At 51.9% G+C, this 20031-nt stretch overlaps 3 protein-coding genes across 3 annotated transcripts; all 3 read right to left on the bottom strand.

The window, feature by feature from the left end:
• Nucleotides 1-227: 227 nt before the first annotated feature.
• On the bottom strand, nucleotides 228-1850 carry HOXA1 (homeobox A1). The gene is made up of 2 exons (XM_021689631.1): nucleotides 1208-1850; nucleotides 228-701 (listed from the first exon to the last, which is right to left on the bottom strand). Exons 1-2 carry the CDS (start codon nucleotides 1848-1850, stop codon nucleotides 346-348), a joined length of 999 nt encoding a protein of 332 aa, XP_021545306.1. The 3' UTR covers nucleotides 228-345.
• Nucleotides 1851-6180: 4330 nt separating this feature from the next.
• HOXA2 (homeobox A2) lies at nucleotides 6181-8373 on the bottom strand. Its single transcript, XM_021689623.1, has 2 exons — nucleotides 7963-8373; nucleotides 6181-7320 (listed from the first exon to the last, which is right to left on the bottom strand). Exons 1-2 carry the CDS (start codon nucleotides 8345-8347, stop codon nucleotides 6581-6583), a joined length of 1125 nt encoding a protein of 374 aa, XP_021545298.1. The 5' UTR covers nucleotides 8348-8373; the 3' UTR covers nucleotides 6181-6580.
• Nucleotides 8374-13828: 5455 nt separating this feature from the next.
• On the bottom strand, nucleotides 13829-16631 carry HOXA3 (homeobox A3). The gene is made up of 2 exons (XM_021689583.1): nucleotides 16109-16631; nucleotides 13829-14685 (listed from the first exon to the last, which is right to left on the bottom strand). The coding sequence occupies exons 1-2, from the start codon at nucleotides 16629-16631 to the stop codon at nucleotides 13886-13888; spliced, it is 1323 nt and encodes a 440-aa protein (XP_021545258.1). The 3' UTR covers nucleotides 13829-13885.
• Nucleotides 16632-20031: the final 3400 nt, after the last annotated feature.

Here is a 20031-nt window from a genome sequence, read left to right on the forward strand (position 1 = left end):
CTCTGACATGTTTCTGCTGGCAAAGGAGACTATATTCCAAAAGACATCTGAAAGGAACAGATTCTGTGGAAATCTCCTAAAAGTAGGGAGGGGTTTTGGGGGCCATCAAAAAATTGATTATGGCACCTAATCTGCATCAAGGAGTTAGCACACACACACCAATCAAGCCTCTAATCTAGAATTCTCTGGAAACACCTTATCCTGGCCAGGAGCTCCCCAGATAGGATCAGAAAGGAAGAGAGAGACTGTAAATGGAAAGGAAGATAAGCTAAGAATGTGCTTTGGGTAGGAAGTCCCCAGCCCTTAGAGTAGCCTGGGCTGCGGAGTCTTGGGGCTGGGTGGGCCTCAGTGGGAGGTAGTCAGAGTGTCTGAGGTAGAAGACCCTGGGGAAGGAATGCAGGGCGAAGAGCTGGACTTCTCTGAAGATTCCTCGGCCTTCTCCTCACTTCCTGGCGGGGTGGCAGGAGAGATGGGCAAGAGGCCCTCCTTCTCTCGTTTCTTCTGCTTCATCCGGCGGTTCTGGAACCAGATCTTCACCTGGGTCTCATTGAGCTGCAGGGATGCGGCAATCTCCACCCTGCGGGCGCGTGTCAAGTACTTATTGAAGTGGAACTCCTTTTCCAGCTCAGTGAGCTGCTTCGTGGTGAAGTTGGTGCGCACTGCATTGGGTTGACCCACGTAGCCATACTCTCCAACTTTCCCTGGGGGCATGGTGGGGAGCGATGAGAGAGAAAGAAAAATTTTTACAATCCATATGAGAGCCCCTACACGCTTCAGAGCAACATTCAGGTAGAGGGGAGGGGAGATCAAGAATTTCTCAACAGAAACTAGGCTGGGAAAGGTGACTGATGAGGTGTAAAGTGTTAATCTGAAGTCAACCATTATAATGGTCAGACCCGTGATTAATGGAGCCTGGAGATATTAACAGAACCACCCCACCACACACACACACACACACACACACACACACACACACACACAACCCTACCCACTTCCTATTCCAGAACCTCTAAAACTCAGCCCTTTGGAAAACACAACAGTCCCATATGCTCCTTTGCCCCACACACCTGGACAATCTCTCCACACTCAACAACACTGGTGGGAAGCAAGAACTTTACAAAAAAAAAGTATTAATTTTCCTTGGCAACTAAGCAAACAAGCTCCTTCCAGAACCATCAAGGAACATCCAAGGAATGGCAAGACTGACCTGTTTTGGGAGGGTTTCTTTTGACTTTCATCCAGTCAAAGGTCTGCGGTGGAGAAGACGTCTCTGATGTAGGGGAGCGACAGGCTTCTTGGTGGCTGGCGTGGAGAGGGGACAAGGAGTTATTATACGTGGCCAGGGCCAGGCTCTGGTGCTCTTGTCCATATGAATGGTGAATGTACTGAGGCGAGCCCACCGCGCCCCCAGCATAACCCTGGTGGTGGTGGTGATGCTGGACCATGGGAGATGAGAGATTTCCAGAGTAAACTGCGGGAGCGCACGAGGGGTACCCACCACTTACTTCTGCTTCCTGATTTAACGCGTAAGGGCTGTAAGGCGCGCCGAAGTTCTGCGCGCCATAGCTTGGACCACAACTCGAATGGGAGTAGGACACCCCCAGGTTCCCGGGAGTCTGGTAGGTGGCCGGTTGGGGGTGGTGATGGTGGTGGTGGTGGGGTGGGCTGATCTGCACCCCCCTGCCCACTAGGAAGCGGTCGTCGCCGCCACAGCTGTTAGCACTGACCGCGCACGACTGGAAAGTTGTAATTCCATGGTCGGAAGGGTAGGCTCGCGCTGAGCAGGTCCCTGAGTCGCCACCGCTGAGGATGGGGTATTCCAGGAAGGAGTTCATTCTTGCATTGTCCATCTGTCACTGAGGGACCGGGTCCTGCGAAGCCCTGGGTGACCGTGCCAACTTTCTCACTTCCTCCATGGGGCCGGAGAAGAAAAATGATATGAATGTACAGTGCGCAAGAGGGGGGGCGCGAGGGCGGAGGGCGCCGGGGGAGGGGCACGTGACTATGTCAGCCAATGGCGGAGCCTCCTGCGAAAGTTTGCTGGCTCCCGCGGTGATGGATCACCGTTTCAGTGGCATTTAAATCCCCGGCGCTCCTCAGTCTAGGTGACGCGCAGTCGCCCCCCCAGGCAGCCCAGGCGGCGGCAGCAGCTGCGGCGGCTGCAAGGGCAGATTCGGAGCGCTGGGCCGAAGGGGAGCAGAAGCCACCTTCTGCGCGCGCCGTCTCCGCTCTCCGCCCCCCTCCGGGAGGTGGGGGCTGGGAGGCATCCCCGTCTCCGCCCCTTCCCCACCGTGCACAGAAAGATGAACTGGCAAGAGGTGAGAAGGGAAGAGGGCTCCGTCTCTCTTGGGTCGGGAATCAGTGGGCCAGAGCTCCCCGGCCTGCCACTAGATCAGGGGCCGAGCCCGTAGTGCGCGGAGCAGGAAGGGTAGCTCCCCGGGCGCTTTTACTACACAGTCCCTGCGGTGGGGTCGGGGCAGTGAGGAGCGCAGGGGATAGTGGCGTAGGACGAGGCCAGGCCACCAGCTCTCCAAGCTCCGAAGGGAGAGGGAAGTGCGCAGAGGATTGGCCTGGAGGACTCCGGGTGGGCGTGGAGGGGACAGGAGCAAGGAAAAAAAAAAACAACTTCCCTTCTCCAAGGAGGGTCTCCGAACCCTACTCCCTCCACCCCAACTGATTATTAGCAAGGCAATGAGGAGCTTCTGTAATTCGACGCCCGGGTGCGGGTGATTGGTAGTAGTTAAGCTTGCCGGAAAAGGCCGGGGGTGGCCGGGCTCTTCGCCCTCCCTCTCTCCTCGCTCTCCGCCCCTTTCTCCTCCCCACTCAGCTTTGCTCCGGGAGCCCTACGGGATCCTGAGCAGCTCGGCCGCTAGATTTTGAAGGGTAGGAGGCGGGGGAGAAAGATGACGCTAGCGGACGTGGCTAGCGTGGGGGCCGGGCGGTGCGCTGCAGGCCATCTGCCGGCTCCCCGGGACCCAGGAGTCTGCGCGCTCCGGCAGGGGCCTCAAAGGGCGAGACCACAGCGCCAGCAAAATACGCTGGACTCCCCCCGCAATGGTGCTCGTTTTCTGGAGGGGGATGTTAGGAGTGGTAGAGCTTCCTTTATCCACTAGCCGCCCCCCCCCCGCCATTCTACTACACGTCTGAAGTGGGTAGGGGCTGGCAGGTGGGAGGGGTGGTGGACAGATGGCTGATGGTGGACGGGATATTTTCTTCTTCCCCAACAACACCTCCTCCCCTTTGTAACTGACTGTGTAGTTCCTTGTGTGAACCTTCAAGTCTTTCCCTAGAGAGACACGTGCAAATCTGAGCGTCATCCCAGGCCAGGGGTCCTGTTCTCCATCACCCTCATCCTACCCTGATGCTGACGGGGTCGTTAATTGCTGTTTACTATTAGGTTTCGTGTCAACCCTTGGCTTGTAGAGAGAAAAATGCCAAACTGAGACCGAGAATTGATGCATTCTTAGGTAAAAGAAATCCAGAAATCATCCAAGAAGCTTTTGCAGCCAGTGCAGTATAGATTTTTCCCTGACCCTGTTTACCACACCGGAATCGGACAGATAAAATTTATCTGAGGATGGTGTTCCCACTCCCCTCTAGCTTTCCCTCCCCAGTTAGAAGAAGGAAGTTTTGCCTGAGGCAGGCACATTTCAAATGTGTTAGTCAACCTTTCAGGTTTCTGCATTCTGTTCTCCACATATAGAAGTTTCCCTCCCCCCGCCCATGAGGGGAAACTCTTGCAGACATTTGACTACGGATTCCCTCAGTAGCAAAGAAACATTTTCCCCCAAACATTTTCTTTTGAAATGGTATTTTTCTGTGACCTTTGACCCATCCCCAACCGCGGTTAAGAGAGAGCACAGACAGGAAAAGTCACTCCTGCCCCAATTTCAGCACCTGGGGACGTTCATCTTCGAGAAGGGAAAAGGAAAGGCGGCCCTCCTGGAGGCGGCTTCCTTAGGAGCTCCAGGCTTCCAACGATGGGGAGAGAAGGGGCTCTTGTCGGGGAGGAGGCAGGACGTGAGAAGGTCCGGGCTGGCATTGCGGACGGTCTGCTTTCCCCTGGTCTCATTCCTGTCCCTTTGTTGGCTTCTTCAGCCCGGGTTTGCGCAAGCCCCTTGGCCGCAGGGCTTGAGCCACAAAGCCGCCGCGGGCCGCAACCGCTCTCCTTCCTCCGCTAGTTCTCGGCCTCCGCGCTCCACTCCTTCCACTTGTCTTCCTCCCTCCGGGCCTCATTCCAGAGCCAGCACGGGTGGGGGTGTTTTTCTTGGGACCACATGGATGCACTTGCACTTAAGCCCGCAAGCACTCGGGCCGGAGACCGACCCACCTCCGCGCACCGCTCCCGGCTCCCGGCAGGCCGGACGCTCGCAGCCGAGCCTGCTCCGCCCCGGCTGGCCGCCCAGAGCGCTGCTCTCCCGGTGTTGCTTACAAAGGCAGTCTCCTCTGGCCTCGAGCCCGTAAGGCTTCCGTAGCTCCGTTCTTTCCCCACCCCCACGAAATCCTGGGGCTCGTTCCGCCGTGTAGAAGACCCTGGTTTTCTGAGCGTGTAGGCCAGCGCCCCAGGACTCGAGCTAAAGTCCCTTTAAATGCCCTGGGAGAGTGGGCGAAAGGAGAGCTTGGTCACTAGTTAAATGATGGCCTGCAAGCGACTTGCTGGGCTCAAAACGCCTCTTTCAGGGCTCTTCTACTAGAAAGGGAAGGAGCAAGGAGGAGACAAAACGCCGCGGAGGCCCGGAGCTGTTCATGGCATCCGCGGCTCAGCCAAGCTGTTGTTTTAAAAGAGCAATAAAAATGAATTATGACTAAACGCCTTCTAACTTAATGCTTTCGGACGGGGATCCCCGGCAAATACGTAAGAGGATTTTTATTTGTGCATGTGTTCCTGCAATTGATCTCTTTGATGACATTCTCATTCATAGAAAGCGTTTGATTTATGAGCGTAGGACGAATCTCAAACAGCAGCGGCTCAGCCCTGGCTGCGGCCGGGCCGCCCTGCTCAGCTCTGCGCCTGGGGCTGGAGACCCGCCGGGGTCCTCACACGCCTCCGCCGCTGCCAGGATTTCGGGGGCAAAAGGGTGGAGGAAGGTAGGGTGCAAACCCATAGAGAAAGATCGCGATTTCATTGTAACTTCCAAGCCTTAGCTTTTAAGAGCCGGGTTCCTAAATCAACCCGCCCCCCACACATGTTGCTTACACGCTGCGTTTTCTCACGGTAAGTAAGTAGCAGAGCTCAGTAAGGGAAAAATCAGCGTGGGGAGATGGAAGAAGGGGGGAAAAAAACCAGAACAACCCAGTAACGTGCCCTGGATCACATTTTATTGGTATTTCATTTAAAGTGCTTTTTCTCTTTCCCTCTCTAGAAACTGGGTTAATTTATAACCTAGGGCTCACAAACTCTCCAATTTAAGTCTCAACTTGGTAACCTGACTTCACAGCTTTAATGATCCATTATTTGCCATGTAAACAGATTTAAGAATGAAATATTGATTTTTCTGACCCTGAAAAAAGAACCCTAGAATGACTGAACCAGAGGATTGGAAAGAACCCTTTCTGAAGTGCATTTTCCAGCTAGTAACCATTGTTTTGTTTTGTTTTTGTTTTTCTCTACCTTTTAGGTCTGTTTGCCTCGACCCATCAACAGCTGGGAGACTAATCGACCACACTGAAAATGTTTCCGGGATTGTGGGGGAGGGGTTGGAATGTAGATGTTTGAAACAAATGTGTATAAATAAATGAATTGTTGATAACTTAGTTATTGACCCGAAGACTGGTAGCTTGTTAAAGAAACTCCATGTTCCTCCTTCCTGGAGTTGGGGGTTTCTGTAGGCACTTTATTTCTCCACTTTCAAAAGCTTGGGTTTGGCCCAACTCTGAGGCTGCCCAATCCTGTTTCTATTACCAATTTAAATCTATGGCTTGAACCTCTACACTGAAAAACCAAATCCATTCCCTTTAAAAAGAAAGAAAGAAAAAAGAAAAAAAGAAAAAGAACACTTCTCAGAAGTCCTAACCATTTTCTGGCTTTCTTTTTTGTTGTTGTCTATTTGAAGACTTTGAACATGCCCCCTTAATAAATATATTAAAATTGAAAAAGAAGATGAATTGTGACCAGAATTTTATTTACCAAATTAGACTAAAAGAGGGAAAAGAAACCGTTATGAGCCTTGAGAAAGAGGGGGGAGAAAAAAAAATAAGAAAGCTACTTATAGCAAAGGAGAATTTATTCTACCAAAAATACTCATGACAATGCATCCTAATGTAATACAAAAATAAAAAGAAAGTGAAGATACAATTATATGATCACTTTCTTGCAGGCCTCCTATATTGCTTTCAGGAAATCACATAGAGGGTCGTTGGATTCGATTCAGAACAACTAAAACTCCAAAATAATCTGGAAAAGATGGCTCTGAAACTGGATCAGGAGAACCACTAAACAGAAAATCTTCCACATTTAGAGGAGAGACAGGGTAGGTCAAGAAGAAAAGAAAAGAAAAATCAACTCTCAGAATAAAAGAAGGCCAAACCACCTGGTCAAAGGGGTTTTTGTTTTGTGATGCTTTGTTTTGCTTTAATGTTTTTAGTAATTCAGATGCTGCAAGTCGATTGTGGTGAGTGTGTCTGTAAAAAAGTCAAAGCTGTCAGCTGAAATATCTACGGGGCTGTCGAGGGACCCTGGCAAACTGGGCGAGACTGCGTCTGAAAGCTGCAGGCAGGAATCTGTGCAAAAGACGTTAAAGTCCTGCAAAGAGGGGACCTCGAGGGCCTCGGGACTGTCATTGTTTAGGCCAGAGCCACAGTTCTGGCCCATTGTTGGCAAGCAGTTAGAAACAGTGGGTGACTGGTGCTGAAAATGTTTCAGATTTTTCTCATTGCTGGTTAAAGGCGAAACTGGGAAACTTTGGGAGTCGCCATTGTGTCCATTGGGAGCCTGCTGCTGAGAGAGGGCATTTTGCTGAAAAGTGTAACCTTCCCTCTCCAGAAGGGCCCCGGAGACGCTGAGGGCTTGCTCAAAGAGCGACTTCTCTTCCTCGTCCTCCTCCACTTTCTCAGAGTCTTCGAGGCTTTTAAATTTCCCTTCGCTGTTTTGGTTCTCCTTGCACTGGGTCTGCCTCTTGTGCTTCATCCTCCGGTTCTGAAACCACACTTTCACTTGTCTCTCAGTCAAATCCAGCAGCGCTGCAATTTCCACCCTTCGGGGTCTGCAAAGGTACTTGTTGAAATGAAATTCTTTTTCCAGCTCTAAAAGCTGCGTGTTGGTGTAAGCAGTTCTCAGGCGCCGCGAGCCCCCGCCGCTGCCATCGGCGATTTCCAGGGATTCTGCGGAAAGGGAAACCAACAAGAGACACACGCACAGTTGGAGGTGGAGGGGTCCGAGCGGGGTTATTCCACTGGAGAATAAATACAGCAGAAAAGATAAACTGCAACAAAATGGCCGCCCTGGATGCAGTAGAGCTATTGTGCCTTTCCTGGGAGCCCAGCCCGGGGAGACCCCATCTCTTCCACCTCCATCAAATTGCTGCCTGTGGCTCCCCCCAACCTCTCCATCCGGGAGCAAACTTTATATTAGCCACACCACAATTTATAATTAATGCATCAGCTGCTTAGCTGAGCAAGAGCGATCTATCACTCTTCATTACTGTCAAAAAGCCAAACTCTAGGACAACTAGACAAGAGGAGGTCAGTTCCAACTCAAATAAATCATCCCACATTACACAAGTTAGGGAAAGTTTTCCCCCCCTCTTCTTAAAAATATATATGTGTCTCATTGTGCAGCGCAGGATCCCTTTTCTCTCCAGCAGACCCACTCCTGAGCCCACAGGGGAAGGGAAGGCAGCCAAGCATCTCTCCCTCTCTCCCCCTTCTCTCCCAGTCCACGCTCCCCTCCCCCATAGCCGCTCCCCGGGCAGCCCAGAAGGGGGAAAAGGGTCCCGGGACCTGGGGCCAAGTCTTTGGACTGACCTTTGTGGCCGAGGCAGGCAGGGCCGGTGGCGGCGGCGGCGGCGGCAGAGGCAGGCGGCAGCGCGGTTTTCTTGGCCGCCTTCTTCTCCTTCATCCAGGGGTACTCGGGCGGCTGCAGGGCGCCGGCGGGCACTGGGCTGCCGCGGCTGCCCGCGGGGCTCGGCTTGGGGCGGCCGCCAGCGCCGTGGCGAGGGTGACTGCCCGGGTTCAGGCTGGGAATGGTCTGCTCAAAAGGAGGAGGAATCAGTGTCGAGTGTGAAAGCGTCGAGGTCTTGATTGATGAACTTTGAAATGTATCAGCGACAGGGGGAAAAGATGTCAGGCACTCAGCGAGCGACGGCTGGCTATTGATAAAACCAATCTCTCGCTCAAATTCGTAATTCATGGCCTTCTCCTTGGAGCCCCCTCGGAGAAAAAGTTCCCTCTTCTGGAGGGGCTTTGGGGGGGCAAGGCCCAGGAAAAAGGCGAGAGCAGAGGGAAAAAAAATCTATCATAGAAGATCGCTGCTGGGGTGTTTTTTTTCTAATTCACTGATTACAGCCGTATGGGGACCGCGCTACTATTAAACTATTGAATTCATGGAGACAAGGTTGAAATTGGACCGAATTGGCTGTCACATGATTGCTTCTGCCCAATGACAATTTGGGCTTTAATCAAAAGAAGCCACTGTCTGTTTGATTGATCCAAAAAAGTCGGGAAGGAACGCCTCATTGGGGGCCAGCGAGGCTTTATTTACACTTTTTTCATGGCAAAAATACATATATGTGGGTGTGGGTGGGGATGCCTGGGAGTGCGTGGGGGCGAGGGTGCCTGCCTGCCTCCTGATCAGCATAGATCTGCTGTGTGTGCGCCCGGTAGTGTGTGGAGTGCGAGTGTGTGCGAGTGTGAGCCCTGCTGCCGGGACCGCCGGCGGCTGCCCTCTACCTCCCCCGCACACTCCGCGCATTGTTTGGGACTGTCGGGAAGACGCCTCGCACCTCACAAATCATTTAAGCACCTCAGTCTGACGCCTGCAGTCATTAACAAAGTAATCCATTAATCTTCAAAGTTTTGACACCCGAGAGCCCCGCATCCCAGCCACATAAGTTCTGCTAAGGCTGGAGGAAGGAGCAGAGGGAGAGGGGAGGTGAGACAGGGAGAAGAAAGAGAGAGGGAAGGAGGGAGGGAGGGAGAGGGGGAGAGAGAGAGAGAAAGAGAGAGAGGGAGAAAGAGAGAAAAGGAGGAGAGAGGAGACACAGAAAAGAAAGGATTCATTTTGGGGTCTCCCCTCTTTTATTTCCCCTTTCCTCCTCCCCCTTTTCTAAAACCAGTTCCTGGATCTCAGAAGTGATCCCTGTTTTCCTTCCTCTCTGTCTTTCCCTCTTTTCCTCTTTTTCCCTCTTCTCCCCTCTCCCCTCCCCTCTCACTTCTATCCTCCTCTCCTTCGCCAAACCTCTCCTGCATGCCCTCGCCCCCCTCCCAAAGCCCAGCTCCGAGTGCGCGCCCCTCGGACCCGGACCCCGGCCCATTGTTAGCCGGCTTTTCCAAGGCAGCTATGCATCTGGCTCCAGAGGGAAGCGGAAGACGGGAGGCGGCTCTCGAAGCTTCCCAACCTTCCTGTGCCATCAACTTTTCAAGAGTGGCTGGAGAAAGATAGATGCATGTGCCAAGCAAGACAACAACCCCAGGTCCATGTGTCCAAATCCCTGTAGCCAGGGCGGCGGCCAGCCAAAGCAATGCCACCCCGAGCAGGCTCCTGCGGCTCCTGGCATTCTGGGTTTCATACCCTTAGGGCTCGGGTGCGGTGAGTATTTCTGATTTCCAGGAAGTCTGTTGGAAGTTAGCAGCAGGGAGGGAGAAGGTGCTTGTTCCTCTCTCTTTTTTTTTTTCTGTCTCTTTTCGTCTCCTTTTTCTCCTGGTCCTTGTCGCTCCGACTGGGGGCTTGTGGGTTCAGAGGCAAAGCGTGCTCCCTGGCAGCCCCAATTGTCTCCCGCACCTTTCTGCTCCTTGGCCACCAGGGATGTTTGCACTCAGGTTCTGCTGTGGGAAACAAGCACCGCAGGTGAGAGAGGGCAACCTCAGAAGGAATTGTAAAGGTTCTCTTTTCTCGCTCTCTTTTTTTTTCCAATTTGGAGACTTGAGACTGAGGGCATCTTGGACTGTGCTGGAGGGTTCAAAAGATAACACCTTTAGGTACCAAACAATAACTTTTAAAAAATCCACCAAGCCAGGAAGAGGGGAGGAGGCTGAGAGAGAAATCTGAAGGTATCTCTTTTCCCTCAAACCCTGAGGATGATGATTCGCTTTTGCTTCCTTTGAAATGGACCAAGTGATCAGACTCCCCCAGGCCGGCAGGCATCCGTGGCAGGAAAATAAATCATTCTGATGGCCAGGGAGAGAGAGGTTGGTGGGGGAGAAAAATCTACGTAGAAAACAAGAAAGGCTGACCACGGCACAAGGCTAGGACTCCATTTCTGAGGCCGGCATCAAAGGGGGCTTGGGTGGAAATTAGATATAAAGTGGCCTCCATCATTGACTAGCCCAGAGCATCGCCTTACAGATAGAGATGCTATTTTGGAAAATGTGAGGTTTTTCAGTTTTCTTGCTTTTATTCCAAACAAAGCTCTGAAGGAAGTCTGGGTGTGATCAATCTTGCTCACCAAAAGCCTTGACAGCTTCTGGCCCTTAAGAACACATTTCAGCTTCGAGCTCTTTCCAAGATCAAATGTGGCCGAGCAAAGAGGAGAGCAGGAAACGCAAGTAAACAAGGAAAACTAGTCTTTTTAAAGATATCGTTTTGGCAGCAGGAAGAGTTATAAGGCTGCTTTTAGGAAAGGTGCTTTTGCACATTCTGGGATAGTGACTTTTGGCATTTGCTTTTACCAGAAATAATACTGAGGGGTTAAGGGGAGGGGGAGTTATGGCGAGGGAGAAGCGCTGCCCCCATATCGCTGAGGCTTTGTCAGGGGCTGCGTGGGTGAGAGCTTTCTGCTCGCCTCAGCGGCCTTAATTCAAATACCATCTGGAAGCAAACCCTTTTTTTTGGCCATTCAACATTGAAATCTTCCCCAAATCTATTACTTTAACTCAGGAATATTTTAATGAGGACTTATTTTTAATATCTTTGAAGCTGGAGGTGAGACCAATATTTTCTCTTTGAAACCTAAAATGAATGTTTTGACTGCCAAGATACGGTGAATCGTATTGGAATCTCATTTAAAAATCTGTGCCCTGAGGGAAGGAGGATGCCTCCAAACCAGTCCCCTCTCAGCTAAACAGCAGATTTTAGAAATGGGTTCAAATAGTGGTATCTCTGAAAGATTTTCATCTGTGAATGGATAGCGCTCGCTCGCTCTCGCTCTCTCTCTTGCACTCTCTCTCCAGTCTCCCTTATTTTACAAGGTAATTTTATATACTTCTGTAAAATTATTACTCATAAGAACACTTCTGTGGTTGTTTAGCCTCTTCAGTTCAGATCTGAACAACCAAGAGCGGAAGCTCCAGTCCTCACAAAGATTGGTTTTCCAGACTCGGCATTTCTGAAGTGCGCCATATTTCGGCAGGGAGGTTGGAGTGGGGTGGGGAGCAAATCTACTCCTTCCATAGCCCAAACTCTTTTAAAATAAAAAAATATATATATGTGTGTATCAAGAGCCCCAGAACAGATGTGGGAGAAGCATCTCTGGCTGTGACATAAACACCCAGATCTCTATAGCTGCCTGGCTTTGCATCTTCCAAGCCTTTTTCTTTTTCTTAAAATGTGAGAAGGTTCCCTAAAAGCAGCTCCTGTGAACCGAGGAGATACCCCAAAATGGCTCCAGTGCCTATTTCTAAAGATCATCTGAGGGAGCTTCTCAGGGGAAAGATAGAGGCCATGATGATGGATATTTGGGATCGCAAACAAAATGGCGACATTTTTCACCTCCGTCTCTGAAAGATACAACCCAGGGAGAAGACTGATTTATTTCTCACATCAGATGCTTCTGATCCCGAGACGCAGGTGGTTTCTCACTTCCAATTTAGAAAGGGGATGTTGATGGGGATACAGTTCTGAGGTTTTCACTTTCTGAATTTGGTTCCTTCTCCAAGCAATTCTTTAATTTGAAAATAAAAATATTTCCCTTTCCTGTGCCTGCTTTTGCATCTGCCAGCCAGTCAGTAGGCAGCCCTATCTTAAATCCAGGAGTAGAAATGTAATGTTTAGCTCCTGCAGCATCAAATGAAATAAGTACTTATAAAATTGCATTTTTATTAGAAAGATACCAATCTCCTTTCTCTCTCCTCCTCCCCCTGGGGCCATAAAAGGAGAGTGAGGAGGGATGAAGGAGAGGAAATAAATCCAGGGGATGCCAAATCCTAAATTCCGGGATGAAGACGAAGCTGGGACTCCAGCAGTCCAGGGAAGGGCGCGGGGAGGCTCCTGGGAGTTCAGCCTTTCTTTTGCTGGAGACCTGGGTGAAGCTGTGTCTCCTTCGAGCTGCCTAGCTCCCAGGGGCGATTTTAGGAGTCATTCTTTCCTCCTGGAGAGATCAGGGACCGAAGAGCATCCACAGAGTCCGGAAATGCTCGGCATCCTCCGCGCGGCTGATGATTCCCAAGGTTAAAGCACTGGCTGGTCCGCTTTGACCTGGAGGAAGATCTTGGAGAAGACAGCCCTGCCTTACTCCCCAGCGGGGCCTCGGGCACCTGTGAGTCCCCGCCGCGCTTCGCGCTGGCTGCCTTTTGTTTTCCCGCACTCAGCAATCCGCAGCCCCTGCGCCCGCGCAGGCCCCTCCTTGGCAACTGGGAATCAGGCAGCCCAGCGGGCTGGCGCTCGGCGTTTCCAGAGCTGCTCGCCTCCAGGAGCTCCTGCAGCCTTCCCAAGAATCCGCCGTGCTCCCAGGCGAGCCGCCTGGCCAGGCCCCACTCCGGAGCTGGAAGGCTTGCCGCGGCCTGCTCAGCCAGTTCGCCTCTGCCTGAATTCCACGCAGACCCCCATCTTCGGCCAAAGAACCCCTTCTGAACACGGATATTATTCAGAATAAAAACTTTATTTATTTATTTTTTTGTTTAGTTTCTCAGAATGTGAGCAGCAAGGAATGTAGAACTCTCAAAACAAATCTAGCATTTTTCACGTTTACAGATTTTTTTTTTTTTCAGTTTCGCCGGATGTTACAAACCTAAATCACTGTTTTCAAAAGCTGGATCCTCTCTGGTATTATTGCATCATTACCGTTTTTATAAAGGAATTATATTTCCCTTTCAAATAAAAATTTTTCTATGTACGCCAATACACTATTGAACAAAAGGCCCAAGAAACCTTCTGAACAATCAGGGTACAGAATTTCTTTAATATAAATACGAACGGATGGGGATAAATAATATTTAAAACTTAGATTATTCAATGCTTGCAAAAAAAATATAAATAAATCTGACTGTTCACCAGCATACACACACGGAAAGACGTACACTTAGTCATCCTTGCACAGGGAGCCCCTGTTTCAAAGCGCCTTTGATTTTTTTCTCGCTCTTTACAAGAAGTGCAATTTAAAAAAAAAAAAAAACCTAAAAATAAAAAAAAGTAATTGCTTCCCCTCGGGAGCCATAATGTACGAACAAATTCACATTGAAGAACTCGGCTAGAAAATTTGTTCATATACCCTGTTTCTGATCAAAGAGTAGAGAAGGTAAAGGATGCAGGGCCAGCGGCCGAGCGAGGGGTGGGAGGAGATAAACATCGCTACCGATACTGACGGCCATTCCAGCAACGAAGATTGCTACGTCACATAAACTATAAAAACACGTTACCAAAGAAAACAAAACGGGGGGGGGGGAAGGTAGGGGGGGCGGGGGAGAAAAAAGGGAGGGCAGGAAGAACCTTAAAACAAAACAAAACAAAAAGTAAACGGTAGAAGAAAGGTGGGGGGCGGGGGGACTCTCCTGGCGCGCAGCCCTGAGCCCACCATCACAGGTGGGTGAGCTTGGGGGCTTCCTGAATTCTTCCCTGAGAAGGATGGTGGGCGGTAAGGTCCGTGTAGGTGGGGTGCGGCTCCCCTGGCCCGGGCCCGTGATGGTGGCCGCTGCCTAGCGGCCCAGCACCCCCGTAGTCCATGGCTGCCGAGGCGGCGTGGGGGAGATGAGTTAGGCCAAAGAGGGCAGGCCCAGAGTTGCTCATGGGCTCCACATAGCTGCCCCCCACGAAGACGGGGCTTCCCTGTAAGTGTGGGGTCCCATAGCTGCCGTTGCCCTGCAGGCCATGCGCGTGCGGGTCATAGTCGGGTGTACCCCCCGCCCCCGCCGCGGTGTAGCGCTTCGGTGGGGGCGGTGGGGGCGCGCAGCTTGGCAGGGGTGCGGGGTAGGAGGCGGGGGGCAGCCCATAGGTGCCCTGGGGAGGCTTGGAGAAAGGCGGGGGCGACTGGGGCTCATATGGGACGCTGTTGACCAGCGAATGCATAGAGTTCAGATAGCCGCCCGCGCCGGGGGGCACGGGGCTGCGACTTGGGGACTGGCCCCCTGATGACGTCAGCATGCCCTTGCCCTTCTGATCCTTCTTGTACTTCATGCGGCGGTTCTGGAACCAGATCTTGATCTGGCGCTCGGTGAGGTTCAGCAGGTTGGCCATCTCCACGCGGCGCGGCCGGCACAGGTAGCGGTTGAAGTGGAATTCCTTCTCCAGCTCCACCAGCTGCGCGCTCGTGTAGGCGGTGCGCGCCCGTTTGGACGACGCCTGCCCAGGCGGGCTCTTGTCGCCAGCGCAGCTCTCCCCTGCGAGGACAGAGGAGAGAGCAAAGGAGACGGGAAGGGAGCCATCAGGGGCTGCCCCAAGCCCCGCCTAACCCCTGACCGCGTCAGGCCCCTCCTTGCTCCAGGCCCCAAGATCCCTCCGTCAGGGCCCAGAAAAGAGGATGAGGAACTAGGTGCTGCCCTCTCTCCTGGTGGGGAAATAGTGCCAGTAGCTGGGTAGCTAGCCCCTCCATTCAGTCAAGTTGCAAGTCATAAGCTTCCCCAAGGCGGGAGAGGTAAGGACAGAAAAGCAGAACCCCCAGTTTGCCTTCCTGGTCTGTATTTCTGTCCTGGAACTATTCACTTTCTGAATCATTTACTGATCCTTCAGGCCTATCAGACTATAAGCTCCCTGTGGGCAGGTCGCCCATCTTCATTCCCTTTGCAGTAACTGGAATGTGGGGCACCTAATATACACTCAATAAACCTTTCCCTCTTTCACTGACTGAACGTTTGGACAGTTGCCTCAACTGGCCACTTATTTAGTCTACCCTGTGGAGAAGGGTAGAGTGGAAGTCCCAATCTGGAAGGCCTTCTGCGCCCAAAGGAAGAGATCCCATTGAAAGTACCAATTTCTGGTGGGGTGACCCAGGCCCCTGATGCTGGGTCCTATTAATTAGGGTTCTTCATTTAATCAAGCAGCCTCCCCATTTTCATCCACTAATCTTGCACCCTCCTATCCTCCCCCCTTCCCAAATCTTGACTCTGGAGGATCCCAGATGCTTAGGCTCAGAGCAGAGTACTAGCAACTGGAGAAGGCAGGAGAAAAGGTAACCAAGATGCTGGGAAGCCCAAGACCCAGGACCTGTCCTCCAGTCTAGTTCCTGGAGACCCATGTGGTTCCTATTAGCATGACAAGTCCAAATCCCCTCCCCCAGGAGATCTCTGGCTGCCTTCACCGTACTGAGTCTGAGTAGGGCCTTCCCAGAGGTAAAGCAGCCACTCCATCTACTGGAGCAAAAATTAAAAATAGGCTCTGCTTATAAGCAAAGCGTTGATTCTCACTTGGATGGTGACTAGGCCTGCTTTTATTCTGCCACATTTCAGTGTGGAGTGGATGTCATGGTTTCATTATAAATGAGTTGTGCTAAAAAGAAAGAGTGGAGTTCAGGTTTGTTGTCCCCAAAGGTCCTAACTCCAAGAGTGGAATAAGAAGGGATTCCAAACTCACTAGGCCCCACTTGCTCTTGGAGAAGTCAAGAGAGACTCCCATCAGGTCTCTCTCTGGGGTTTCCTGGTCACACAGAGTCCTGTCACCCCCCCCCGCAATTGAAGGGGGGCGCTCAGTGAATTCTTGAAAATGTTCCAGCGTCCCAGACCGTGCTGGCTGTGGCTGGAGAGGGTTTGGGGGTGGGGGTGGGGGGAGCCAGGCCAGAGGACCCTCCTCCAGAAGGCACTGCTTTACCTGAGCTGGAGCCGCTGGTTTTCTGCTTTGTGTTTTGCCGAGACTCTTTCATCCAGGGGAAGATTTGTTTGGCCACGGTGGGTGAGTTGAGTAGGGGGCTCTTGGCTGCGCTGGCGGGGGTGGGGTTGCTGCTGGCATTCTGAGGTGGGGAAACTGAAGAGGGGGGAGGAGGTGCGGCAGGAGCGGGTGCTGGGGGCTGCGGCGGGGGTTGAGGCTGCTGTGGAGCTGGGGGCGCGGCCTGGGGCGGCGGGGCCAGGGGTGGCTCGCCCAGGCCTGGAGGTTGGCTGGGCGGGCCGCTTAGGGTGCGCAGACACGCCTCGCTCAGCTCGTGCGCCTTGGGGTGGCCCCCGGCGCTGGCAGGCGACTGGAGTGAACAGGCAGGTCGGTGGTACTCGCCATCAGCGCCCAGTGCGGCGGAGGCCGGGTACGGCTGCTGACTGGCATTATAGGCGAACCCGTTGGCTGCCTGGTAGGGGTAGCCACCGTAGATCGCGGAGCTGTCGTAGTAGGTCGCTTTTTGCATCGCGTTGTTTCACAATCTTGATCGCACACTCTGACAGGGGCTTGACACCCGTGAGGGCGCACATTGGCACGCCCCCGCGGTCACGTGACGCTCCGCCGCCAATGGCCGCCCCGCGCAGACCTGGGGGGCGAGAATTGCAGCGCGGTGAGGGCTCCGCGCAAATCCATCTTACTCTCAATAGCTAAGTGACATGAAAGCCATAAAAGAAAAAGTGGTCAGCAATATTTAGCAGCACGACTTGGCCCCGGGCGCAGAGAGCTGCGCTATAAAAAGCCGCTGGAATTTACTGGCAGCTACAAATATTTGCTTAACTTGCGTCTGGAGTTGGGGGTTTTCCGGGGAGAGAGGAGAAGAGTAAGCGAGGGCTGGAAGCCGGGTCTCCAAAGCTGGAGTCCAAAAGAAGAAAGGCTGATGGGCTAGAAAGAAACAGGGCTGGGATCCTTCGTTTCCAGGGAAGGAGAAACTGGGGTTGTCCTTTCATCTCCGTTCTTTGGCCTCGTCCAGCGAGACCCGCGACTCCCTGCCTCTGAGGATCTTGGGGAAGGGGCAAGGGGGCAAAGGGGAGCGTAGGTTGCCAATTTGTTCTCCAATCCTCCCTTTAGGACTGATATTTGGCAAAAGAGCCCTGACGCGGGGTGACTTCCCATCCAGCCCCGTCTTGGATCTTCCAGCACCCAACAGAGGTATGCACAAAAAATTTTCAGGCAATTGCCCTACTCTACCCCGGATGGATTTGAGAAGCTGAGCTTGTTAGGCAGTTAATCTACCCTTGTGCTGGGATATGACCTACCTCTTCCAAATGAGCCCCTTGTGGCCAAGAAGGGGAGAGAAAAAAACTTAAGAAACATCCTGTGTGGGAAGGGACCAACAACACTTCGCTCCAGCAAGTCAAACTCAAATCCTGGACAGTTCTTTACCCCTTTCCTCTCCTTATTTCTCAGGCATGACCCAGCAAGCCACTCCCACCTCTTTTCCCCTGTTACAAAAGGTCCCCAGACCCTCCTGCCTTGGACTTTCCGAGGTGCTGTTATTCAGGGCAACTATCAAATTCTACCTGTTAAAACATGATGGATTAGAGAAAAAAACAACCCACCAGGAACCTGAAAAACCAGCGTTCATCTCCATGACCACGGCTTGAACTCTCCTTCCAACTTAACGATAATAGGTTCTGTCTTAGAAACTGCTATGTAATTTGATGTATGGGGGTCATTTGGCTCCGGACGAGGGATGGAAGCACAAGCCATAAAATCCTGCCAGAGTTCAGAGTTCCCTGATCTTTGTGTGCTGTTGTTGTTGATATTTGTTACTTGGCCTATTTACCTGCTTCAGAAACACCAAGTAAAGGTCAACCCTGGAAATCTTAAAAGCAATGAAAGCCTTCCCAACCCCTTTTTAAAATTTATTACTTAGAAAGCAGTTTGCAGAAGTCAAATCTATGTTTTATTTTTGCTTTCAACCTTTGCATGGTCAATCTCTGGTTCTCAGCTGAGAAAAGTTCCATGTGAGTTCATACACACACACACACACACACACACACAGGATGACAGTCTATTTAAGAAAAAAATACAATGACAAATTCCTGAAGAAAATGGTTTAGTTCATGCCCCAACTATGTATATTTGAGTCCTGGAGTCATTCAAGTTCTCTAGGAATAGCAGACACTTTGTTAACTAGAAAACACCATCCACCAATGATGATTATAATTTTTTTAATAATGGGCTTCTTTGGATTTCATTATTAAACCAACAATCTGACCAACATCTGGAAAACAAGCACAATTAATTTTCCAGAACCTCAATTAAAAATTACAGCTTCCATTATCTGAAGTTACTATGCGTGATCTTGAGCCCTGGAGTATTGTTTCTATTTTGGAAATAGATAGGAAGCTACAGATACCATGATCGAAAATAAACGAAGAATAAAATAAAATTTAAAACTGAATAGCAATTGAATGTCTCAGTTTCCTGTTCTTTCACTGAAAATAGGTCCTATTACATTTGGCAGTGTTAATGTCTGCCATTATAAATTTTTAAGATACTAGGCTTGTGTAAAATGTCAGGTTAAGAATATTACTCCAGACACTTGAACAGCAAGGTATTAGATACAACAAAATTAAGGTGATTTTGAACGTGCAACATTTCAAGCGACTTGCTAATCCATTATCACAAGCTATATTGGCCTGCTACTTAAGTCTTTTCATCAAGTTGTGCATTGTCTTGCAAATAACAAAAATACCATGAAAAACCAAAGAGCATACAACAGCCCCCATTAACTTAAAATATGAATTCACCTCGGAGATCCCACCAAAGTCCTTCCTATTGTTTGAGGTCAGCAGACAACCACAGTGGGGCCCACACATTTCCCCCCTCCTGCCCCCACCCCAGCCCCAAAAGTTTGCAACCTAGTAAAGAAGTTGGAGATCTGCCAGTCTGGAAACTTGCTTTGCACCCCCCCCCACCCCCCCACCCCCCGCCAAGCCAAGCAAGGGCTTGGGGTTGGGAGGAGATTCCTCCGAAAAGATGTTTCTGGACAATAACCCCCAGGTGCAAGAGCTGAAAGAGAGTTGAGGAGGCTAAATTGAGTGCAGAAAGCAAGCCCTATTGTCTTTCTGGAAGATCTGCCCAAATTCAACCTCCTTCCTTCAGACACCGCTCCCTCTTCCCACTCCCGCCCCTTCCTCAGCCTGCCCTCACCCCGAGTTTAAGCGGGAATATCGGGTAAGAGCCCCCGTGTCCCCTTGCCCACCCCTCCCACCCTCCCCAACCCAGAAAAGTTGGGGCTGGGCTAGGGGAGAGGGAAGAGGTGGGGGCGGGGATGGGAAAGCGGCCTGAACTCGAAGTGTAAGGGTATCAGTCACTGCCGGGAAGGAAGCTCCGGCTTGTGAACTCTTCTTGAACCGAGATTTAAGTCTGCAGCCATAAATCACCGAGACGTAAACTCCGCCATTCAGCGCTGAGAGCGGCCGGTTGTGGCCCTGCTTACCTTAACTTCTGACGAGCGCCGCGAGCGCAGGCTCGGGCTCGGGCTCGGGCTCGGGCTCGGGCTCCGGCCCCCGGCCCGGCTCGGCCGCCCGGCCGGCTCCCCTAGGCGCGGGATGGGCACCGACCCTCAGCATCAGCCGAGACGGCGGGCGGGAGGGAGACCCCAAGGCCCGGACGCCGCGGCGCAGAGCGTGGTGGCTTCGCTGCTCCGGCACGGCTCGCCCAGGGCGGACTGGGGCGGCTTGGACCCCCCCCTCCCACCCACCCCACCCACCCACCCCTCCCCCACACCCCCGCCCCCTGCCCTTCCCGAGGGCAGCAGCCGCGGCCGGGAGATAAGCGCTCGCGCGGCGCAGGGCTCTGCCTGGGCTAGTGGCACCGACTTGGGTATGTTTCTTATGAATATTACACGCGGAGCA

This window comes from Neomonachus schauinslandi, chromosome 12, assembly GCF_002201575.2.
Source record: "Neomonachus schauinslandi chromosome 12, ASM220157v2, whole genome shotgun sequence".
Taxonomy (NCBI): Eukaryota; Metazoa; Chordata; class Mammalia; order Carnivora; family Phocidae; genus Neomonachus; species Neomonachus schauinslandi.

Excerpts from the sequence above, each read along its gene's own strand:
- HOXA2 (XM_021689623.1), bottom strand. The coding sequence starts at position 8,347 with ATGAATTACGAATTTGAGCGAGAGATTGGTTTTATCAATAGCCAGCCG. Across the intron at positions 7,321-7,962 it reads TGCCTGCCTCGGCCACAAAG|AATCCCTGGAAATCGCCGAT; the intron begins GTCAGTCCAAAG and ends CCCTTTCCGCAG.
- HOXA3 (XM_021689583.1), bottom strand. The coding sequence starts at position 16,631 with ATGCAAAAAGCGACCTACTACGACAGCTCCGCGATCTACGGTGGCTAC. Across the intron at positions 14,686-16,108 it reads AACCAGCGGCTCCAGCTCAG|GGGAGAGCTGCGCTGGCGAC; the intron begins GTAAAGCAGTGC and ends CTGTCCTCGCAG.
- HOXA1 (XM_021689631.1), bottom strand. The coding sequence starts at position 1,850 with ATGGACAATGCAAGAATGAACTCCTTCCTGGAATACCCCATCCTCAGC. Across the intron at positions 702-1,207 it reads AAGAAACCCTCCCAAAACAG|GGAAAGTTGGAGAGTATGGC; the intron begins GTCAGTCTTGCC and ends CCATGCCCCCAG.